The sequence below is a fragment of the Mesoplodon mirus genome, assembly GCF_964341445.2.
Source record: "Mesoplodon mirus genome assembly, chromosome: 10".
Classification (NCBI taxonomy): Eukaryota; Metazoa; Chordata; class Mammalia; order Artiodactyla; family Ziphiidae; genus Mesoplodon; species Mesoplodon mirus.
This window is the reverse complement of record NC_138986.1, coordinates 26,756,889-26,775,785: the sequence shown is the minus strand read 5'-3', so window position 1 is coordinate 26,775,785 and position 18,897 is coordinate 26,756,889. Positions and strand designations below refer to the sequence as shown.

General features: G+C 45.1%; 2 protein-coding genes across 2 annotated transcripts in view; both read left to right on the top strand.

Annotated features, from left to right (window-relative positions):
• The window catches only part of PEX7 (peroxisomal biogenesis factor 7), an 84,523-nt gene extending 80,135 nt beyond the window's left edge, over positions 1–4,388 (top strand). Inside the window, exon 10 of the mRNA XM_082634396.1 lies at positions 3,316–4,388. Within this exon, the coding sequence (XP_082490522.1) occupies positions 3,316–3,384 (69 nt within the window). The 3' untranslated portion in view covers positions 3,385–4,388. The remainder of the gene's footprint in view (positions 1–3,315) is intronic.
• A 7,281-nt stretch (positions 4,389–11,669) lies between these two features.
• On the top strand, positions 11,670–13,965 carry SLC35D3 (solute carrier family 35 member D3; the record flags this gene model as incomplete). Its single annotated transcript, XM_082633710.1, has 2 exons — positions 11,670–12,108; positions 13,133–13,965. 2 exons carry the CDS (start codon positions 11,670–11,672, stop codon positions 13,963–13,965), a joined length of 1,272 nt encoding a protein of 423 aa, XP_082489836.1.
• Positions 13,966–18,897: the final 4,932 nt, after the last annotated feature.

The window sequence follows — 18,897 nt, the reverse complement described above, 5'->3', positions numbered from 1 at the left end:
ATTTTCAGTAGACAGACTCAACCAATTTAGGTTCTGCTTCCAACTATGCTGCTCTAGTGTGGTTATGAGAAAAAGTTAATCTCTACAATCTTAATCTATAAAATACATTCTTTGAGCTAATCTTCATTGTGTCATTGTTATGACATGGGCCATGACATGGTCCATGCCCTCAAAGAGCTGAAGACACATGTGTCAATAAATAAGCACAGCTGATTATTATAGGTATAGTGAATGACTTCACAGAGGAGGTAATGCTTAAACAGATTCTTCCCAAAAGAGTTGTCATCTCCAGGCAAAACAAGGTGAGGGGTAGGGGGAAAGGGAAGGAGAAAGAGGTTATTCGGCGGGGGGGGGGGGGATCAGTGAGAGGATAAGAGCACAGAGGCATGAACAGGATGCCAGGATTTGAGTGTGTGAGCCTGGTGCAGTGAGAGTAAAAGAAGTGGGTAGCAACCAAATCTTGAAGAGTCTGGTTTTTAATGCTTAAATAAAAAAACGTTTGACTGAAAGGTCTCTAATGCTTTCTCTAGCTTGGATTCTGATCTGAGATATTGTTAATGAATGATAAGGAGTTAATATGTTCTGATTAATCTGAGCAGTTCCTGTATTCTATAGTGACAGCCAGGTAATTAGATTGACCAGGACTGTGAGTTCCCTTATATAACTTTCAGCCTTTGCAACCATTAAAGGACGCAAAATACAGTGCAAATAACTTTGGTCAATTCCCTCTCCTGCTACTTCATCCTTCATGTTACTATCTACATTTTTTCATTTCTTCTTCTTCTTTTATTGTGGAAAATTTCAAACGTATAAAAAGCAAACAATAGGATAATGCACTTCCATTATCCAGCTTCAACAATTATCAACATTCTTGTTTTGTTTATTCCTCTACTCATGTCCCACTCCTCATTCATTATTATTATTATTGCTCTTATTGTTGTTGTCATTATTATTCTTACTGTTTCTAGGTATCATTTACATACAGTGAAATGTACATATCTTAGATATAGGTTTTTGACAGATACACTTGCGTAGTCTACATCCCATCTCAATACAAAACATTTGCATCTTCCTCCAAAATTCCCTTGTACCCCTTTCCAGACTTTCCCTAGCCCCATCCCTCCCTCCAGCTGAAAAGACAAAGCAAACCAAAGCCCTAATTTTTTTTTTCATCTTAGATTAGTTTTGCCTGTTTTAGAACTTACATGACGGAATCTCCTGAATGTACTCTTTCGTTTCTGGCTTCTTTCACTCCACTTATTATCTGTGGGATTCATCGACATTGTCGTGCCCATCAGTAGTTCCCTCCACTGTGCTGCTTAGCAACATTCTGTTGCATGAATTTACTACAATTTGTTACCCATTCTTTTGTCTGTCTTTTGGTTGTTTCCAGTTATGTGGTATTGTGAATGAAGTTGCTGTGTACGTCCTTGCATACATTGCTTTGTGAAGATGTTTTCATTTCTGTTGGAAACCCCTCTAGGAATGGAATCACTAGGTATATGTTTAACTTTATAAGGAATGGGCAGTTTTCCAAAGAGTTGTTATACCAGCAAGGTATGAAAGTTAGAGCTGCTCTGCATCCCTGCTAACATATGATATTGTCTATCTAAAATTAAAATTTTAGCCATTCTCATGAGTAAGTAGTGGTATCTCATGGTGGTTTTTATTTGCATTTCCTTGATGCCTAATGATGGTGAATATTTTTATGTGCTTATTGGTCATTCATATATCTTTTTTTATCGGTTAATAAAAAATTTTTTTGTGTTGTCTTTTTATTATTGAGTTATAGTTGTTCTTTATATATTGTGGATGCAAGTTCTTTGCCAGATATATGTTTTGTGAACATTTTCTCCCACTCTGTGTTTTGCTTATTCGGTTTCTTAGCAGTGTCTTTTGATGAGCAAAAGTTTTATTTTTGATTGAGTCTAAGTTATCTAATTTTTATGGTTATTGCTTCCTGTTTAAGAAATCTTTACTTACCTTCAGATTGAGACTATGTTCTCCTGTGTTTTCTTCTAAAAACTTAATACCATTAGCTTTTATATTTCAGTCTGTGGGCCATTCATCTCAAATGAACTTTTGTATGATGTGAAGTTGGGGTTGAGTTCATTTTTTTCCATATGGACATCCAGTTCTAGCATCATTTGTTGAAAAGACTTTTCTTTCCCTGTTGGATTGTTTTGGTACGTTTGTTGAAAAGCAGCTGTCTAAGTGTGGGGTCTATTCCTGAGTATGTTCTGTTCCTTTGACCTACTTGTATATCCTTATTCCAGTATTGCATTGTCTTGATTACTGTAGTTTTATGATAAGTCTTGAGTCAGACAGTGTAAGTAGTATAACTTTGTTGTTCTTTGTCAAGATTTTTGTGGTTATTTTAGGTCCTCTGCCTTTCTACTTAAACTTTAAAAGTCACTTTCTCCATTTCTATTAAAAAGCCTGCTGGTATTATGAATTATTTATAAGTTATTTGGGGGGAGAATTAACTTCTTAAATACTGAACCCATGAACATGGTATATTTTCCATTTATTTGGGCCTTCTTTAATTTCTCTCAGCCGTGTTTTAGTGTGGACATTTTGCATATCTGTTGTTAAATGTGTTACTAAGTATTTTGTTACTTGATGCTATTGTAAATGAATTTTTTAATTGTAATTTAAAATTTTTTTCTTGCTAGTATACAGAAATATGATTTATTTTATATAGTAATCTTATACCCTGAGACATTGCTACACTCACCAAATTTTTAACACACAGTTCCTGAGCACCATGAACTATCTTCCCTTCATGTTTTTATGTGACTTTTTGGACTTGAATGTCCGTATCTCCCATGTCTGCCCCTAAAGAGGGCCAGTGTGAATGCCACGGCATTTGTGAAATCTTCTGACACTGCCCCAGTTGGATTCAAAGAGTTCCTCCCCTGAGAAGACTCTATTAGAGCACTTTCCACTTTTGGTTTTGAATGAGCCATTCTTTGAAGGCAAGAGCTATACTTTACCTCCTTTTTTATCCCCACAATAGCTAGTATGATGCCTTGGTTCACAGTTTAGGAATGTATCTTTTCAACATTTATCTCAGAACCTATAGGGAATTATGTAGCTCTGGCAGGAAATCCTTACAGGCAACTTCAATCAATTGGAACCAATCCCTGAAGTGTTCTTAAAAAGGGAAAATAGACCTTTTTTCAAAAACGTGTCCCTGTGTACTTCCTATTTAAAGAGATGTTCCCTGGTGGATGATCTACTTACACTCTAAAAGACTAAGGCTTTTCTGCCAGTTTTGAACACTTGTAGATTATGTTTCCTTTTTGTTTTCAGGTGGCTGACTGTGCTTGGGATGAAACAATAAAGATATATGATCCTATTTGTCTTACCATGCCTGCTTGAGATAAACTACTCCACTCAGAAACAAAGGATATGACTGAAGAACTGCTTAGCAGGAAATAAATGATTGATAACGTAGAGTTTATGTTTTTATATACTATTCAGATTTCAAAATTTAAAAATTTATTCTGGAATCAGTTTTGAGGAAGCTGGTAAAGACTTTGGCTCACTATTTAAGCCTGGTACATAAGCCATATTTCTTAAAATCCTAAGGAATATTGAAGTTATGATATATCTTGTAGTATCTATTAAAATATAACCTTTCTAGTATAAAATGGATTAAAATATGAGAGATCTATAGATTATATTGATAGTGATATATTTCATTTTTAATTTGTCACTTTTGATGAAAATACGATCACTGCTGTTGATAAAAATGACAATAAACTGCATCCCTTGATCATTTATGATTTTATGACACCCCCAACAAGGTTACTTCTTCTAATATAGTATATATATATAACACTATATAATATAGATATATCTATGGTTCAGTAACAGGGCTCTAATAATCACTGATTTATTCAGCAGTTATTTACTGAGCACCTACTGTGTGCTTGATACATGGAATGAATGAGATTCTTTCAAGGACTGGTGTCTGTCATGCTTTAAGAACATGGATGCAGAGAGTTAAGAGCTTACATGTATTTTACATTTATTCAAATATTTTTAGATATTATACCCATGGCCCTATGTCTCTCTTCTTATTTCTCTACAATCAAATTTTTAAAAAACTGGTCACTGGGCAAAAAGTCTTAGGTCCCACCAAGGTTTCAAGCAATTACCCTTGAAACTAAGTAATGAAAGCCCTAAGTAATGCAGTAAGCCCTCCTTACTACCTCTCTAAGTCTTGAAAAACCTTTAGGTGTGATGACCTATAAAAAATTAGGTTAAAAGGGAAAAATTAGTAGAATAGACAACTTTGCATAACACTTATGTTTTTATATAATATTAAAATAAAATGTGTTATAAATGGCAAAAATTGTCATTAAATTTTTAACAAGTTTTTGAGATTTTTTTTAAAGAGCAAAATATACTTGTAGTAATCAGAACAAAAATAAATGTAAATATATATATATTGTCTAATTTACATATTTCCCTGTTTACTTGTTACAGAAAAATTTAAGACAGCTTACAAAACACAAAAACAAGACCACAAGAACAAAAGGAGACAAAGTGGAGCCAGGAGTGGGCTTGAAAATATATGCCTTAAAGTCCTAGAAAGTTGCTACTGGCAGCCTAAATGGGAAGTCTGGTCAAGTACACAATGCTGCCCAAGGCCTGAGGGCAAGGACTTCATCCTAGTCCCTGGCTTGGCCCTAGCACCATGCCTGGCACATAGAAAGTGCTCAATGAATATCTGTCCAATGAATGAATGGTCTCACAGAAAGTATAACTCTTTTCAGTTCTTAGACCAATCAGTGCTAATTATTTTTGAGAGGCCCCCATAGAGAGGACACTGCTTCACGTGAATGTGTTGTAAGGAGCAAGGTGCTCAAACACATCCTTCGACGTGTCACGATGATTAGGTTGGTTCATAGAGCTGCTTTGTGTTGCATGCAGTTCAATAAAAGTGGGTTTACAGTGAATGTTCTCTGTATCGGCAGAATTTATAATAGACCTTTTAAAATACCTAACCCAGATCATATTTACAGTGAAATGAAATCACTTATTTTTCTTTTAGAATGCAAGAGATTTTATTAAAATAATCTGCCATGTGTCATTGGAAACAAATACTTGTGATTTAAAAACTAATATCTCTCTTGATTTCTTTCCCCTCTATTTCAGGGATGTTAGAGAAGTTTAGAGCCCTAACTTCATAATACTTAACTCAGGTGCTTGGAGTCTCTCAATCTGAAGGAGGGTGGGTGAACATTTCTTCAGTGAGTTCCCTGAGCTAGGACTGGCAAGCTAGAGGAAAAGGAGCTGGATTGTGACCTAAAACGGAATGCACACGATTTTTGAATTCTTGGTAATTCACAAACCGAGCAGCCTCTGGACTTTAGAGGACAACCAGTCATTCTTCTAGTTGGGAACATTAGAATTTGCCTCCTGGCAACTGAGTTCTTGGGTTTCATCCTGCCTGCCTCCCCAAGTTCCTCCTGCACCTGCGGTGACAGCGCGGCACTGAGGAGTGGATGCAGGAAAGGGGAACTCAGGTCACTGAGCGTCTTCTGTGATCTGGGCATTACGTGCGATGCTTTCTGTATCTAATCCCCTTTAATCTTTATAACGTCCCTGCAAGGAAGCCCTCCCATTTTCCGGACAAGGAAACGAAGGCTCTCGGGAGTCATAGTAGCCAGGAAATGTGGAGCTGGAATTTGAAATCTGCTATGACTGGATCTGGTCCTGCCATGTGGCCACCTTTTCCTAGGAATAACAGAAATTGGCCCACTGAGAAATAGTAAAGCTGTGGGACACTCTGGTGACTAGATCCTGATCGTTCCTGAGAAAACTGGCAAAACTGTGTTTCCAAGTCTAAAGCGCTAAGAAGCTGACCCTGGGTCTGGGGTGACCCTAAGGTGTATCACCCCCAGGGAGACCCAGGCTGAGAGCCAGCTGTCCCTTCTGCCTCTGGCAGTGAGTGTTCTCTGTATATCTTAGCTATAATTTGGCTCTTCCAGCAATGAACTCATTAATTTCTTACTTAACTGGCCTCTTCTTGAAGAGAGAATCCACTTACATGTTTTTGACCTCCATACTGACTACTCCCAAATCTCCTGCCTTCCCCACTTGGGTCTCCCTCAGCCTTTGCACTCATTTTCTTTCAACCAAACTCACCTTGCTCACCAAGTGGGCTCCTCCTGCACATGCTTTTTTCATTTGTTGTCAATACAGTCCACCCAGGCGCTCAAGCTAAAGACCTAAATGCCATCCTTGTTCCTTTCCTTATTCCCACCTCTCCAGTCCAAGGCACATCAAATAGGTCACTAAGTCCTATCCCTTTCACACCCTAAATACTTCTCCATTCTGTCTCTTCCCCTCAATCCAAACACCACTGCCCTAGTTCAAGCCGTCATTAGCTTTTCTCTGGACGATCACAACAGCTTCCTAAATGATATGTCTGTTTCAAGTTCTGTACCGTTGGAGCCGTCCTCCTCAACACAGCTGCTGGAGGCTTATCTGAAATGCAATCTGACTACATCAATTTCAGTGTAAAACTTTTCTCTGCTTATAGGATTGTCTGCAGGAAGAAGTTCAAGCTCACTAACCAGGCAGCCAAAGTCCTCTGGGGCTAGCCCTTGCTGCTCTCGGCAGCATTGCTTGTCTCCACATTGTCACGAACTTTGTGCTCCGGCAACACCAGTGTGCTCCCAAACTCCCTGTGTAAATAATGCAGGTTTTCATTTCTATCTTAGCTCAAGGTAGTCCAGGTGCCTGGATTAGCCTGCTCTTGGCTTGGCAAATTCTTACCCATCATTTATTTGAAAGTCATGTGAAATGACTAAAGAAAAAGTTTGACAACACACAAAAATTAAAATAGCAAAACACAGCAAAGCTAAAAAGACATATTGGAAGGATATATTTGCAACATATGTAACAAATGATTTCATATCCAGAATTTATAAAGAGCTCTTAAAAATCACTAAGAAGACAACCAAAGATAAAAGCAACAAAGGATATCAATAAGCAAACAAATGTTTAATATACTTCAAAAGGATACTTAGTTAAACTTCGTCTCATTGATGACAAAGAATTTTTTTGCTTATTAGTTTGGCAGACATTAAAAATATTGATAATATCCAATATCAGTTAAAGCGAAAGTACTGTTATACACCTTTTTGGAAGGCAGTTTGGCAATAAAGTTTTTAAATTAGCCATTGACCCAGCAGTTTCAGGTCTAGGATTCCCTGCCTGTACCCACCAAATCCTTACAGAAGTATCTAAGAACAAATTTCCAAGGGTAATCATTACATCAGTGTTTGGTAAAACCTAGACGCCTGTCTGGAGAAGAAAGATTATATGATAGAACAGTCGTTTAAAAGAAGAAGGTAGGGGCTTCCCTGGTGGCGCAGTGGTTGAGAGTCAGCCTGCCGATGCAGGGGACACGGGTTCGTGCCCTGGTCTGGGAAGATCCCACATGCCGCGGAGCGGCTGGGCCCGTGAGCCATGGCCGCTGAGCCTGCGCATCTGGAGCCTGTGCTCCGCAACGGGAGAGGCCACAGCAGTGAGAGGCCCGCGTACCGCAAAAAAAAAAAAAAAAAAAAAAAAAAAAAAGAAGAAGGTAGAACTGTGTGTGCTGACATGGAAAAACAGATTGTTATTGATACGTGTATTATCTATTTCTGTGTAACAAATCACCCCAAAACTTAGCAGCTTAAAGCAACAAACATTTATTTATCTTACAGTTTCTAGAGGTTTGGAATCCAGGAGTAGTTTAGCTGCATTGTTTTGGCTTAGGTTTTCTCATGTCATTGCAGTTAAGCCGTCACCTAGGTCTGCAGACATCTGAAGCTCAACTGGGGCTGAAGGGTCAGCTTCCAAAGTCACTTACGTGATTGTTAGCTGGCCTCAGATGTTCACTGTGTAGAACACTCCACTGGCTGGCTGAGTGTCCCTACGACATGGCATCTGGCTTTTCTCCAGACTGAATGATACAAGAGAAAGAGAAAATTCAAGATGGAAGCCTCGGTCTTCTGCACACTAATCTCAGGGGTAGCCATCACCTCTGCTGCATTCTACTGGTCACTCAGACCGACTGTTGTACAACGTGGGCGGGGTTAACAGGAGTGTAAATATGAGGAAGCCAGCCATCTCTGGGGACTCTCTTGGAGGCTGGTTACTACAATATGCTTTTATAGACAAATGTGTATAATATCCTAATTTTATTTTATTTTATTTTATTTTTTGCGGTACGCGGGCCTCTCACTGTTGTGGCCTCTCCCGTTGCGGAGCACAGGCTCCGGACGCGCAGGCTCAGCGGCCATGGCTCACGGGGCCAGCCGCTTCGCGGCATGTGGGATCTTCCCGGACCAGGGCACGAACCTGTGTCCCCTGCATCGGCAGGCGGACTCTCAACCACTGCGCTACCGGGGAAGCCCCTAATTTTATTTTTTTTAAAAGGGAGAATTATGTATGTATACATATATGCACAAGAAAAACTGAAAGGTTCATGCCAAACTCTCAACAGTAGCCAGCTCCGTGTAGTGGGGCTGGGGGTGGGGAATATTGAAGACAGCATGTTCACTTATTACTTACAAAGTTTGTTTTCCTTTTATGTACTATAATGAGCATGTATTACTTTTACAATTAAAATAATGAAATAAGACCATATTTCCTTCTCCAGGAAGCCTTCTAGGATACCCTTCTCAAGCTGATGTTATTGCCCTCCTCAGCACTCTCCTGTTTCTGCCACAAGCCCCCACTGTTGCATGAGTGTCATTGTGTTGCCTCACCTCCCCCTGTGAATCCCTAAGGACTAAGATAAGTGCTCATCTTTGAATCCTCTATGGCTAACAGACTGCCTGGTACAAAATACTAGCTCTGTATATGTTTGCTGAATGAATGAGCTAAAGGATTTATTTAATGCTGTCAAAATTTATTGTGTAGCTCCAAAGGTAATGGAGGTTGAGTCTTGACTCTTGATACCAATAGGTCAAATAGCTTTTTGACCTTCAGATCTACATTCATGTTCAATTAACCTTGCTAAACATAGTATTCTTATTTTTCCCATTTTTCCTTAGAAGATTTCCCATTTTTCTTTTAGGAGATTATCTAGTAACTGGTTTGGGAGATGGTATTATTTTTTTTTTAATGAAAGCCCTAATGGAAAAAAATTATATGCAGTAAAATGGAGAAAATATACTGTTTCATGCCAATGTAGGTTTCAAACATTAAGCTAAATATTCTTGCCTAAATGAGAAGGATAAGAGAGCTGAATCCGCCCCAAATCTTTTACCTAATGTTAGTATCACAAATGGAAGCAATTATAATTGCTGGCAGAAATGAATCATTCCAAAACTAGGTCTGTGCAGACAATTCTTTATATTCACTTAATATGGCTTAAAACAACCATCCTTTAATTGGAACAGTCCCCAGAAGTAGAAATGTGTTATTTGCTGATGCTGTCTTTAAAAAATTAATTTTCAAAGTTTTTATCTGAGTGTACTATGAACATATGCTTATACCACACATATAAACATAAATTTCAACTGTTGCTTCAAACCTCATTATTTTCTAAAGGAAGAATATCAACACTTGAAAAACAGAGTCTCTGAAATAGCCAAGAGTGTGTAACCATAGCTTGTAGCTACAAAACCCAAGAATTCGCCAGGGAACCGGAAGCACAGTTTGCAGTATAATGCTTTCCGGTTGCCACAGTTCCGCAAGCATTTTCTTGAGTGCCCACTTCTGGGGGCCCTACTAGGCCCTGGGCATACCAGCAGGAGGACTGGTCGAGACCAAGCTCTCTCCCACCAAAGGGAGCTCCCAGCACACACAAAGCTGACGCAGATGAAGGACTGCAGTGATGCTACCAATCCCTGATGTAAACTGTTATTTTGCTGCTGCGGCAATAATAATCGCGGCTTCAACATCTGGGCTGGAAGCGTTGCGTTTAGCACAGCAGTGGAAATATGGAGGAGAAAACAAAAGAATTAGTAGGGAAATGTGCCGTGTGTATTAGGGCAATGTGGTGGTTAGAAGGTTGGGATCCCAGTGGGGGTGGGTGGGTAATAGAATTGAAGGAAAAGAGAGGTAGGGCGCAGCGATCTCGCGCGCTCTTCCGCGCTCCGGAACCCTGGCCAAGCCGGTAATTTTTAAGCAGCGCGAAAACTAAACTGTGCTCTTAGTGGTGACCTCTGCTGAGCGAACCCGCTGTTGCTACCGAGTTTACGGGTCCGGACATTACTTTCCAGGGAACGAAATTCAGATCGTAGGGACACAGAAGTCTTGCACCTGCAGAAAATAAGAATTTCATTCTTTTTACTCTTAGCCAAGTAAGAAGTAAACAGTTCACAAGTCCTGTGGGAGACAGACATGCCCTGGGCCGGGGAGGCAGGAGGTAGGGGTTGTCCTCCCCAAAGCGGCCCGTGACAGTTCCGCAGGTGGCGGTCGGTTCCAGGGCATCCAGAGAAAGCAGCACCCAGTCTCGGCTGTACGTCCGGGTTCCCGGCCCTGGGACCACGCCCTCCCTCCCCTGCCTCCACCCACACCCCATTCCCCAGAGCGGCCAGTCTCTCCCCGCTCATCCCTGGGAACCGTTGCCCCGGCGATCCTCCGGAGCTAGTAGAGGCTACTTGGACTTAGTTTCTGCTGTTTTGCCTATTTCACATCTTTGCCTCACTTGGAATAGGTGTCCCTGCCCCGCCCCCAGGCTCGGCTGCCCCGCGATGCCACGGCGCCCCCGGGGTCCTCCCCCCGCCCCTGGCCGCGAGCGTAATTCCAGGTCCCTCCTCGGAAGGCGCACAGACAGAAAAGCGCGTCGCCCGGGACTGAGAGGGACTAGCTTCCCGCTCTAAATAAAGCACGTCCCGGCGGTGGCCCGGGGCCCTGGGCTCCTTCGATGTTGGGGCGTTGGCGCCCGAGCATCCGGGAGCCCCGCAGCCCGCTGGCACCGACGTTTTCCCCTTCCCTGGCCGGCAGCTGAACAGGGTCCCGCGGCTGCGCCGGGAGGAACAGTGGGTGGAAAAGCCGCTGCAGCTCACGGGGAAGGGGGCTGAGGGAGCTGTCACTTGTTGCGGCTAATGAACGGTGCCCGACCGTGGAACGCAGCTGTTTCTAAAATCTTTAGCTGTGCCCGCGATCCCCCAGCCCGCGCCCCTCACCTCGGAGCCGGGAAGCAAGGGCAAGCGGGAGCAGCTGGCCATGCGGGAGAAGAGAGGACCGCGCCCCGAGAGCCCGCCCGGGTGGGTGCTAGGTGCCCGAGGGGCGCAGGTCCGGTCCCGCTTGCGGCCGCTGCCGGGGCTTCCAACCGCAGAGCGTCCTCCCTGACGGGGAAACCGCGCGGGACACAACCCAACGCAGCCCGTCACCTACTTACAAATCGCTGTCGCTAGGATTCCCGCCACTCCTCTCAGACCAGCCCCCCACCCCTGCCACTTTTCGGAGTCCCCCGCCCCCGTCACTGCCTCCCCGGAGCTGCGGGGCAGTCGGACGCGGAGCCGCAGAGCCGCGAGGACGCCTGGCTGGAGCTGCCCTTTGCAGCCGAGCCGGCGCCCCCTGCCCTTCGCCGTGGTGTTGGGCGGGCTCCCCTGCCGCCCTCGCTCCGCTCCTCCCGGCTCTCTTCCCCGCTCTCCTTCCGCAGGGCTCGGAGCTCCACCACCGCCGGGTGCGGCGGGGCAGGCGCGATGCGGCAGCTGTGCCGGGGCCGCGTGCTGGGCATCTCGGTGGCCATCGCGCACGGGGTCTTCTCGGGCTCCCTCAACATCCTGCTCAAGTTCCTCATCAGCCGCTACCGGTTCACCTTCCTGACCCTGGTGCAGTGCCTGACCAGCTCCACCGCGGCTCTGAGCCTGGAGCTGCTGCGGCGCCTCGGGTTCATCGCTGTGCCTCCCTTTGGCCTGAGCCTGGCTCGCTCCTTCGCGGGGGTCACTGTGCTCTCCACGCTGCAGTCCAGCCTCACGCTCTGGTCCCTGCGCGGCCTCAGCCTGCCTATGTACGTGGTCTTCAAGCGCTGCCTGCCCCTGGTCACCATGCTCATCGGCGTCCTGGTGCTCAAGAACGGCGCGCCCTCGCCGGGGGTGCTCGCGGCCGTGCTCATCACCACTTGCGGCGCGGCGCTGGCAGGTGAGCGGGCCCCGCGCGGACCCCCGGTACACCCCACCCCACCAGTCAGAGACCACGGAGATCACTTAGGGCAAAGCCCTCACTTCCACATGGGGAGACTGAGGCAGAGAGAGGCGGAAAGCTTTGAACGTGGTCGCTCGGCTCGAAAACGGTACTTCTGAGACCCAGCAGAGCCTTCCCCAGGGTTCCGGCCTCCCCCTTTCACAGCCCCCTCCCCCGCCCCCCGTCCTGGCTTCCGACCCCCGCCCGTCTCACTCCGTATCGCCCTTCCGTTCTCGCCCTCCCCCTTCCGTCTTCCCCCTTTATCCGTTCCTTCCTCCGGGAGGGGTGGGAGAGCCGCCTGAGCCTGGGAGCTAGAGTCCCCAGACCAAGACGGAAGGAGGGGGCCGTGAACTTCCCTGGGTCACTCGGGGCCGGAGTAGGGAGGGACGACGGGAGCCAAGCTGGAGCCCCGGGGCGAGCTTGGGATCACCGGCGCCGCGCGGGGGTCTGCGGGCGCGAGGCACAGGCAACTGGATTGAGAGCCGTGCGGGCCGGGCTCGGAGGACTGAGCGTGATGGGAGCTGGCGAAGCGGGATGCCTTCATTCGAGGGTCGAGGGGAGGGCGTTCTTCGCCCGGTTCCCAGCCCGCCCGCGGTTAGAAGCCGCTAGCCGGGGCCCGCTCGCTCCTCCGGTGCCCCACGGAGGCGACAGGCGTACCACGTGCCTGCGTGACATCCGTGCCAGCTCGGGAAGCCACAGCGCCTACCCCGAGGGCATCTGCGCTGTCCTGGGCCTCTGTCTTGGATAGAGGTAGAGGGGAGACCCCCGGGGATAAGGAAGGGAAGGCGCGCTCCTCCTGCCTCGAACTGGGCATTGACTGAACTTGGCTCTTCCTTTTGATAAGCGTGGGTAGAGCTGGGGCGCGAACCCTGTCAACTTTCCAACCGACGCCGTTGCCCCAGTGGGTACCCACCCTTGCCAACCCGGTGTCTTCTCTTTTTCCTTCCTGCCCTGGCTCCTGCGGCCTCTTGATGCGCTCCAGGAGCCGGCGACCTGACCGGCGACCCCGTCGGGTACGTAACGGGCGTGCTGGCGGTGCTGGTGCACGCCGCCTACCTGGTGCTCATCCAGAAGGCGAGCGCCGACACGGAGCACGGGCCGCTCACCGCGCAGTACGTCATCGCTGTCTCCGCCACCCCGCTGCTGGTCATCTTCTCCTTCGCCAGCAGCGACTCTATCCACGCCTGGACCTTCCCCGGCTGGAAGGACCCGGCCATGGTGTGCATCTTCGTGGCCTGCATCCTGATCGGCTGTGCCATGAACTTCACTACGCTGCACTGCACCTACATCAACTCAGCGGTGACCACCAGCTTCGTGGGGGTGGTGAAGAGCATCGCCACCATCACGGTGGGTATGGTGGCCTTCAGCGATGTGGAGCCCACCTCTCTATTCATTGCCGGAGTCGTGGTGAACACCCTGGGCTCCATCATTTACTGCGTGGCCAAATTTTTGGAAACCAGAAAGCAAAGCAACTACGAGGACTTGGAGACGCAGCCTGGGGGAGAGGAGGCGCAGCCAAGTGGAGACCAGCTGCCGTTCGGCTTGGAGGAGCTGCCCGCGGAGGGTGGAAATGGCGGGTCAGAAGGTGGGAAGGTAGCAGGTGGCTCCACTCAGCAGGGTGGGCAAGAGGCGGCGAGGGGCAGCCCCAGAGGAGTCCCGCTGGTGGCTGGGAGCTCGCAGGTCTCAGACAGCCCTGAAGAAGTGAGCAAGAGGTCCTTAAAGGCTACTTACCTCGAAGTGTGGAGGTTAGTTAGGGGAACCAAGTATATGAAGAAGGATTATTTGATAGAAAATGAAGAGTTACCCAGTCCTTGAAAAGGAAATGCATGTATGTATATATGTACATACACCTATTTTCTATGTTAGAGATGACATATTTTAATGAGGAGCCGCCCAATATTTTGCTTTGAGGAGTGGGGAAGGGGAGCAAAGAAAGAAGCTGAAACGCCTGACAGCAACAAAATTAGCAACGGCGCGTGAATTATTTAGCGCGAGTTTAGCCGAGGCATCACAGAGACAAAAGAATGTGAAGGTGACTAACAAATGAAGGCAGGGTTTCCGGCTGCAGACTCCTGGCACATTTTTTGTCATTATGACCCTAACCTATCTGCATGTACCAAGAGTCCTTCAACCATCCCTTACAAAGATGGAGTGTAGAAATGATGGCAGCGCTTAGTAAACTCAAAGATTACATGCAGGGGCACCTTCTTGATGATAGTTAGAAACTATAGTTTTTATGGCCAGCTGGGAAGAGTATATTATTGAAATGACATTTTTAAATACATTGAACTGATGTTTACTGTTTATAGTCATCTGAAATATGTTTCCTCTAATATTTCCTCACTTTTAAAAAACATATAAGCGCTCTACTATTCTATTATTCTATTATATATTGGTAGAAAATGTTAAAGCTATTTTGAAACTATGAATCCTTAGCTTTAATCATGAAGTTTAAAGTTGGCTTTTAGTAATTATAAAAACAATTTGAGAGGTTGTTTTGGTTCGTTGCTTTTTAATACTTATTATTGAATGCCATAACCTTTTTAAAAAACAGTTTTACTGTGTCCAGTATTTTCTCAAGTAAATGCAACGGCTGGCATATAATTCAGTATTAACTGAAACCCAAACAGAAATGAGACCGTTCTGTTAAGCTAGGCCTTTCAAGTTGCACTGCACGTCCAAACCGTGTTACAAAAAGAGCAACTGCTATATTCACTTTATGATATTTTTCTATCTTAAATTTGTCAAAATAAAGTATGAGTCTCTCTGCTAAAAGGGATAATGTTAGAAATTTGTTTTAGACACATCTGTGTTCTCTTGCTGTTGTGCGGCTTGTGTTTGCCTTCCACGGTGGTGTTTACTATCTGGGATGCAGGGCCCATCCCATCAGGAACTTCCTAAATTAGCATGGCAGCTTGGTTTCAAACAACAGCATCAAAAGCACTCTCATTTTCCAGTCAAGGAAAAGTAAAGTAAAATAAAGTTCTGCCTCATGCTGTAGCATGAAAGCCATCCACAGCCGACTTCAGTTAACATAGAGTTTGAGACACAATAGTAGCGGGCAGCCAGGGGGAAGTCTTCCTGTCAGCCCTCTCCTGGAGAGGTACTTGGAGGGTGAAGACGCTCATTATTTGCCAGCATATTCCTGAGACTCTCAGATGGTGGCGTCCTTTATTTTTCTTTATTTTCCAAAAATCAAGACAGAGCAAAAAGCAGAGGTGTCAGTTTGTCTCCACAAGCTGGTTAAGTGACATTGTAATGGTTTGTGATTGGGTCTGGTTGACTTGTTTTCACGGCAGTTGATTGTTTCCATAGGTACCTCTACAAGCCGTTTAAGATGTAGGAGCTCTCATTTGGCTGCAGTTAGAAATGGTTGGCTAGAGTTATACTGACTTCTTTCAAAATAAGCATTAATTGTAATGCCGCCATGCCAGAAGGCAACATCCTCCTGCAACTCTGTGAAGCTGAGAATTAGTGAAAAGCAGCGAAGTTGAATGAAGTATATATATTTTTGTTAAGTCCACTATCAGGATAAAATGATTGTTTTTCACTGAAAAAAAATTCCTTTTGGTTAAAACTGTTGGTTTGCGTTTATTACAAAAAGATTAACTCTTTTCTGTCAATAAACTTGTGGAGACACTGTATCAGTTAGAATTCTCCAGAGAAACAGAACCAAGAAGGGGTGTGTGTGTGTGTGTGTGTGCGTGTGCGTGTGTGTGTGTGTGTGTGTGTGTGTATACTGAACCTAGAAGATCTATCTATCTATCTATCTACTTTAAGGAATTGGCAACTGTGGGAGTTGGCAAATCTAAAATCTGTAAGACAGGCCAGCAAGTGGGAAACTCAGGTAGGGCTTTTATGTTGCAGTCTTGAGGCAAAATTCCTTCTTCTGCAAACCTCAGTCTTTGCTCTTAAGGCATTCAACTGATTGGATGAGGCCCACCCACATTATGGAGGGTAATCTCCTTTACTCAAAGTTTACTGAGTATAAATACTAGTTATATCTTAAAAGTGTCTCCACAGCAACCTTTAGACTACTATTGGACCAAACAACTGGGCACCACAGCCTAGACAGTTGTCATAGAAAAGTAACCATCACAGACACCTATGGTAGGAGGGGTAAGGGGGGGTATGATAGGATAGAAAAAACCCAGGAAGATCAAAAGTGTCACATGCATTGGTCTGGGCAAAGCTTGGGAGTCTCTCTGTGGAGCAAGCAAGTCACAGGGCAGGGCAGAATAGAAGTCAGTGCTGGAGCTCAGCCACAGGAGGGCATGAGCAGGTGGCAGCCATGGCCTGGTTTGCAAATCCTTCCTCCATGGTCAGTAGCACTTGAGTCCATCTACAGACTCAGGTCCACTCTGACCTTTGGGCTCTGTCAAGGCATTGAGTCAGGCACGAAGGAGGCTTCTGACATTCTCCAGAGGATCACCATGGGAGGGACTCAGCTGGAAGTCACAACTGTCGCTTGAGTGACCCAGTCTTTGTGCCCATTTCTGACAACTTGGATTCTCCCTTTTTCTGAGAATATGCCCCCACCTTGTACCCCTTTTGGTGTCTGGTCCCAACTGACAATCTGTTCCTCTATCAATTCTTCAGGATGGAGGCCCTGCCTTCACTTGCCACTTCTCAGCTGGAATCTGTCTGTGGAACACAGCAAGATGTCAGGCCTTCTCAATGCTGGCCCTGCTGCTGGACCCCTACCCAGATTCTGTGTAGCCCTCTATTGTTCATTGAGTCATAGATCAATCCGAAGCTCTGGGGTAAAAGATTTCCCAGAACTGTGCAGGTGAGAGGTTGTGTACATGCTACTGTGGGGTGCTGAACAGAGCTGAAGCAGTGACCTAAACTTCTATGAGACTAGCCATCCTGAAAAGTGGTGTCAGAGGGCCTACTAGTCTGTATGATTAATAGCAATAGTTCACCAAGACAAAGCTGGGTGAAACTCACAAGTCCTTAACTGACTGAAGATTTTTTTTTTTTTTTTTTTTTGCCTTTTAGTTTGAGAAGTTTCTACTGACCTATCTTCAAGCTCACTGATTCTTTTTGGGCCATGTCCAGTCTGTTGATGAGCCCATCAAGGTCATTCTTCATTTCTGTCACAGTGTTTCGGTTTTTTTAAATAACTTCTAGCATTTCCTTTGAATTCTTTCTTAGAGTTTCCATCTCCCTGCTTACATTGCCCATCTGCTCTAGCATGTTGTCTACTTATTCCATTAGATCCATTAGCATATTAATTATAGTTATTTTAAATCCCCTGTCTGGTAATTCCAGAACCTGTGTCAAATCTGAGTCTGGTCCTGATGCTTGCTTTGTCTATTCAGACAGGTTTCATCCTTGTTACTTAACATGCCTTATAACTTTGTTGTTGTTATTGAAAGCTAGGTGATGTATGGGATAATAGAAACTGGGGTAAATATGCCTCTAGTGTGAGATTTCATGGTAATATTGACTTGGTCTAATGTTTGCTGCAGCTGTTGTCTTTGGGCTTCTCCAAGAACTCCTCCTTAAATAGAGTTTGACACACCTCAGCTCTTAGAGCTGTAATCCACTCTTATTAGATTGGAGCCTTGTTGGTGTGCTGGTAAAGTGTAGGGGCGGGGACAGTGTTCTACGATCTTATGATTACATCTCAGTCTGTTAGTGGCCTGTGTCCCTGGGTTGTGACCTTCACGGGTGTTTCTTAGCCTTTTCTTTTTCCTCCCCTTAGATGAGACAGGAAGACCAGAGGGGCCTCCCATGGGAAAAATGCCCTTTCCCCAGGGTGGGAAAGTCTGGTAAGTCCCTGCCGCTGGAGAGTAGGCCTCTGTTGTGAAGAACCCTCTGGGCATATTTCAAAATGATTACTCTTTCCCTCCCTCTGCCAGAGTGCCAAGGTTTCCGGGAAGTCAAACCCATGAAAATGTAGTGGCTCCACTAAGACTCCTCCAGGAGTTTCTCACGTGATAGTCCACATTCAGCCTCCAGAAATGTATAAAATTTACCATTTAAGTGTTTCTACCAGTTTATAGCTCCAATGGCTTCTGCTTCAGGTAAGGAGGTCTCTGCTGTAACTTTCTGGATTCATCTCTCTATCCAGATTTGGGGGTGGCAGTTTGCCCTGTGACCTCAGTTCTCTGATGAGTCCTTGAAAAGTCATTGATTTTCAGTTTGTTCATCTTTTTCTGCTTGTAAGGAAGGTAGTAACAACTTCCAAGCTCTTTATATGATGGAGCTGAACCAGAAGTCCTGGCTGAAGATTTTTGAAAAGTCTGCTCAATTTCTATAACGACAGCCATTGTGAAGGGAAAGTAGACATTCCTAAGGAAGGTTCCAAAAGAAAATAAAAGCACCCAAAGCTACTGGCCCTTCTTGTAACTCCTGACCTCTGCACCTCATATTGAGTGTTGGCCACTCCTGCACTCAAGCTGTGGTGATATATGCATGTGAGTGTGGGCAACTTTTGAGTCCAAGTGTGAGCAAGAGTCAATGCACATTGAGATTGGTTGCCATGGTAGTTGTCATTAGTATAAAACAGTCTTTTTTATTGTTACTATTTGTTTAAGTCATTTTAAGTTGAGATTTCTGCCACTTTCAATCCAAAGAGTCCCAAGTGGCACAAATATAAATAAATGGTTCTTAGCCAACAGGGTGGGGTGAACAAAAAAAGAGGGGTTTTTTTTGTTTGTTTTGTTTCTGTTTTTCATTTTTCACCATGCAAGCTGTTACCTGCACCTGACTAGGGATTAGATATGTCACCCTGGTCTC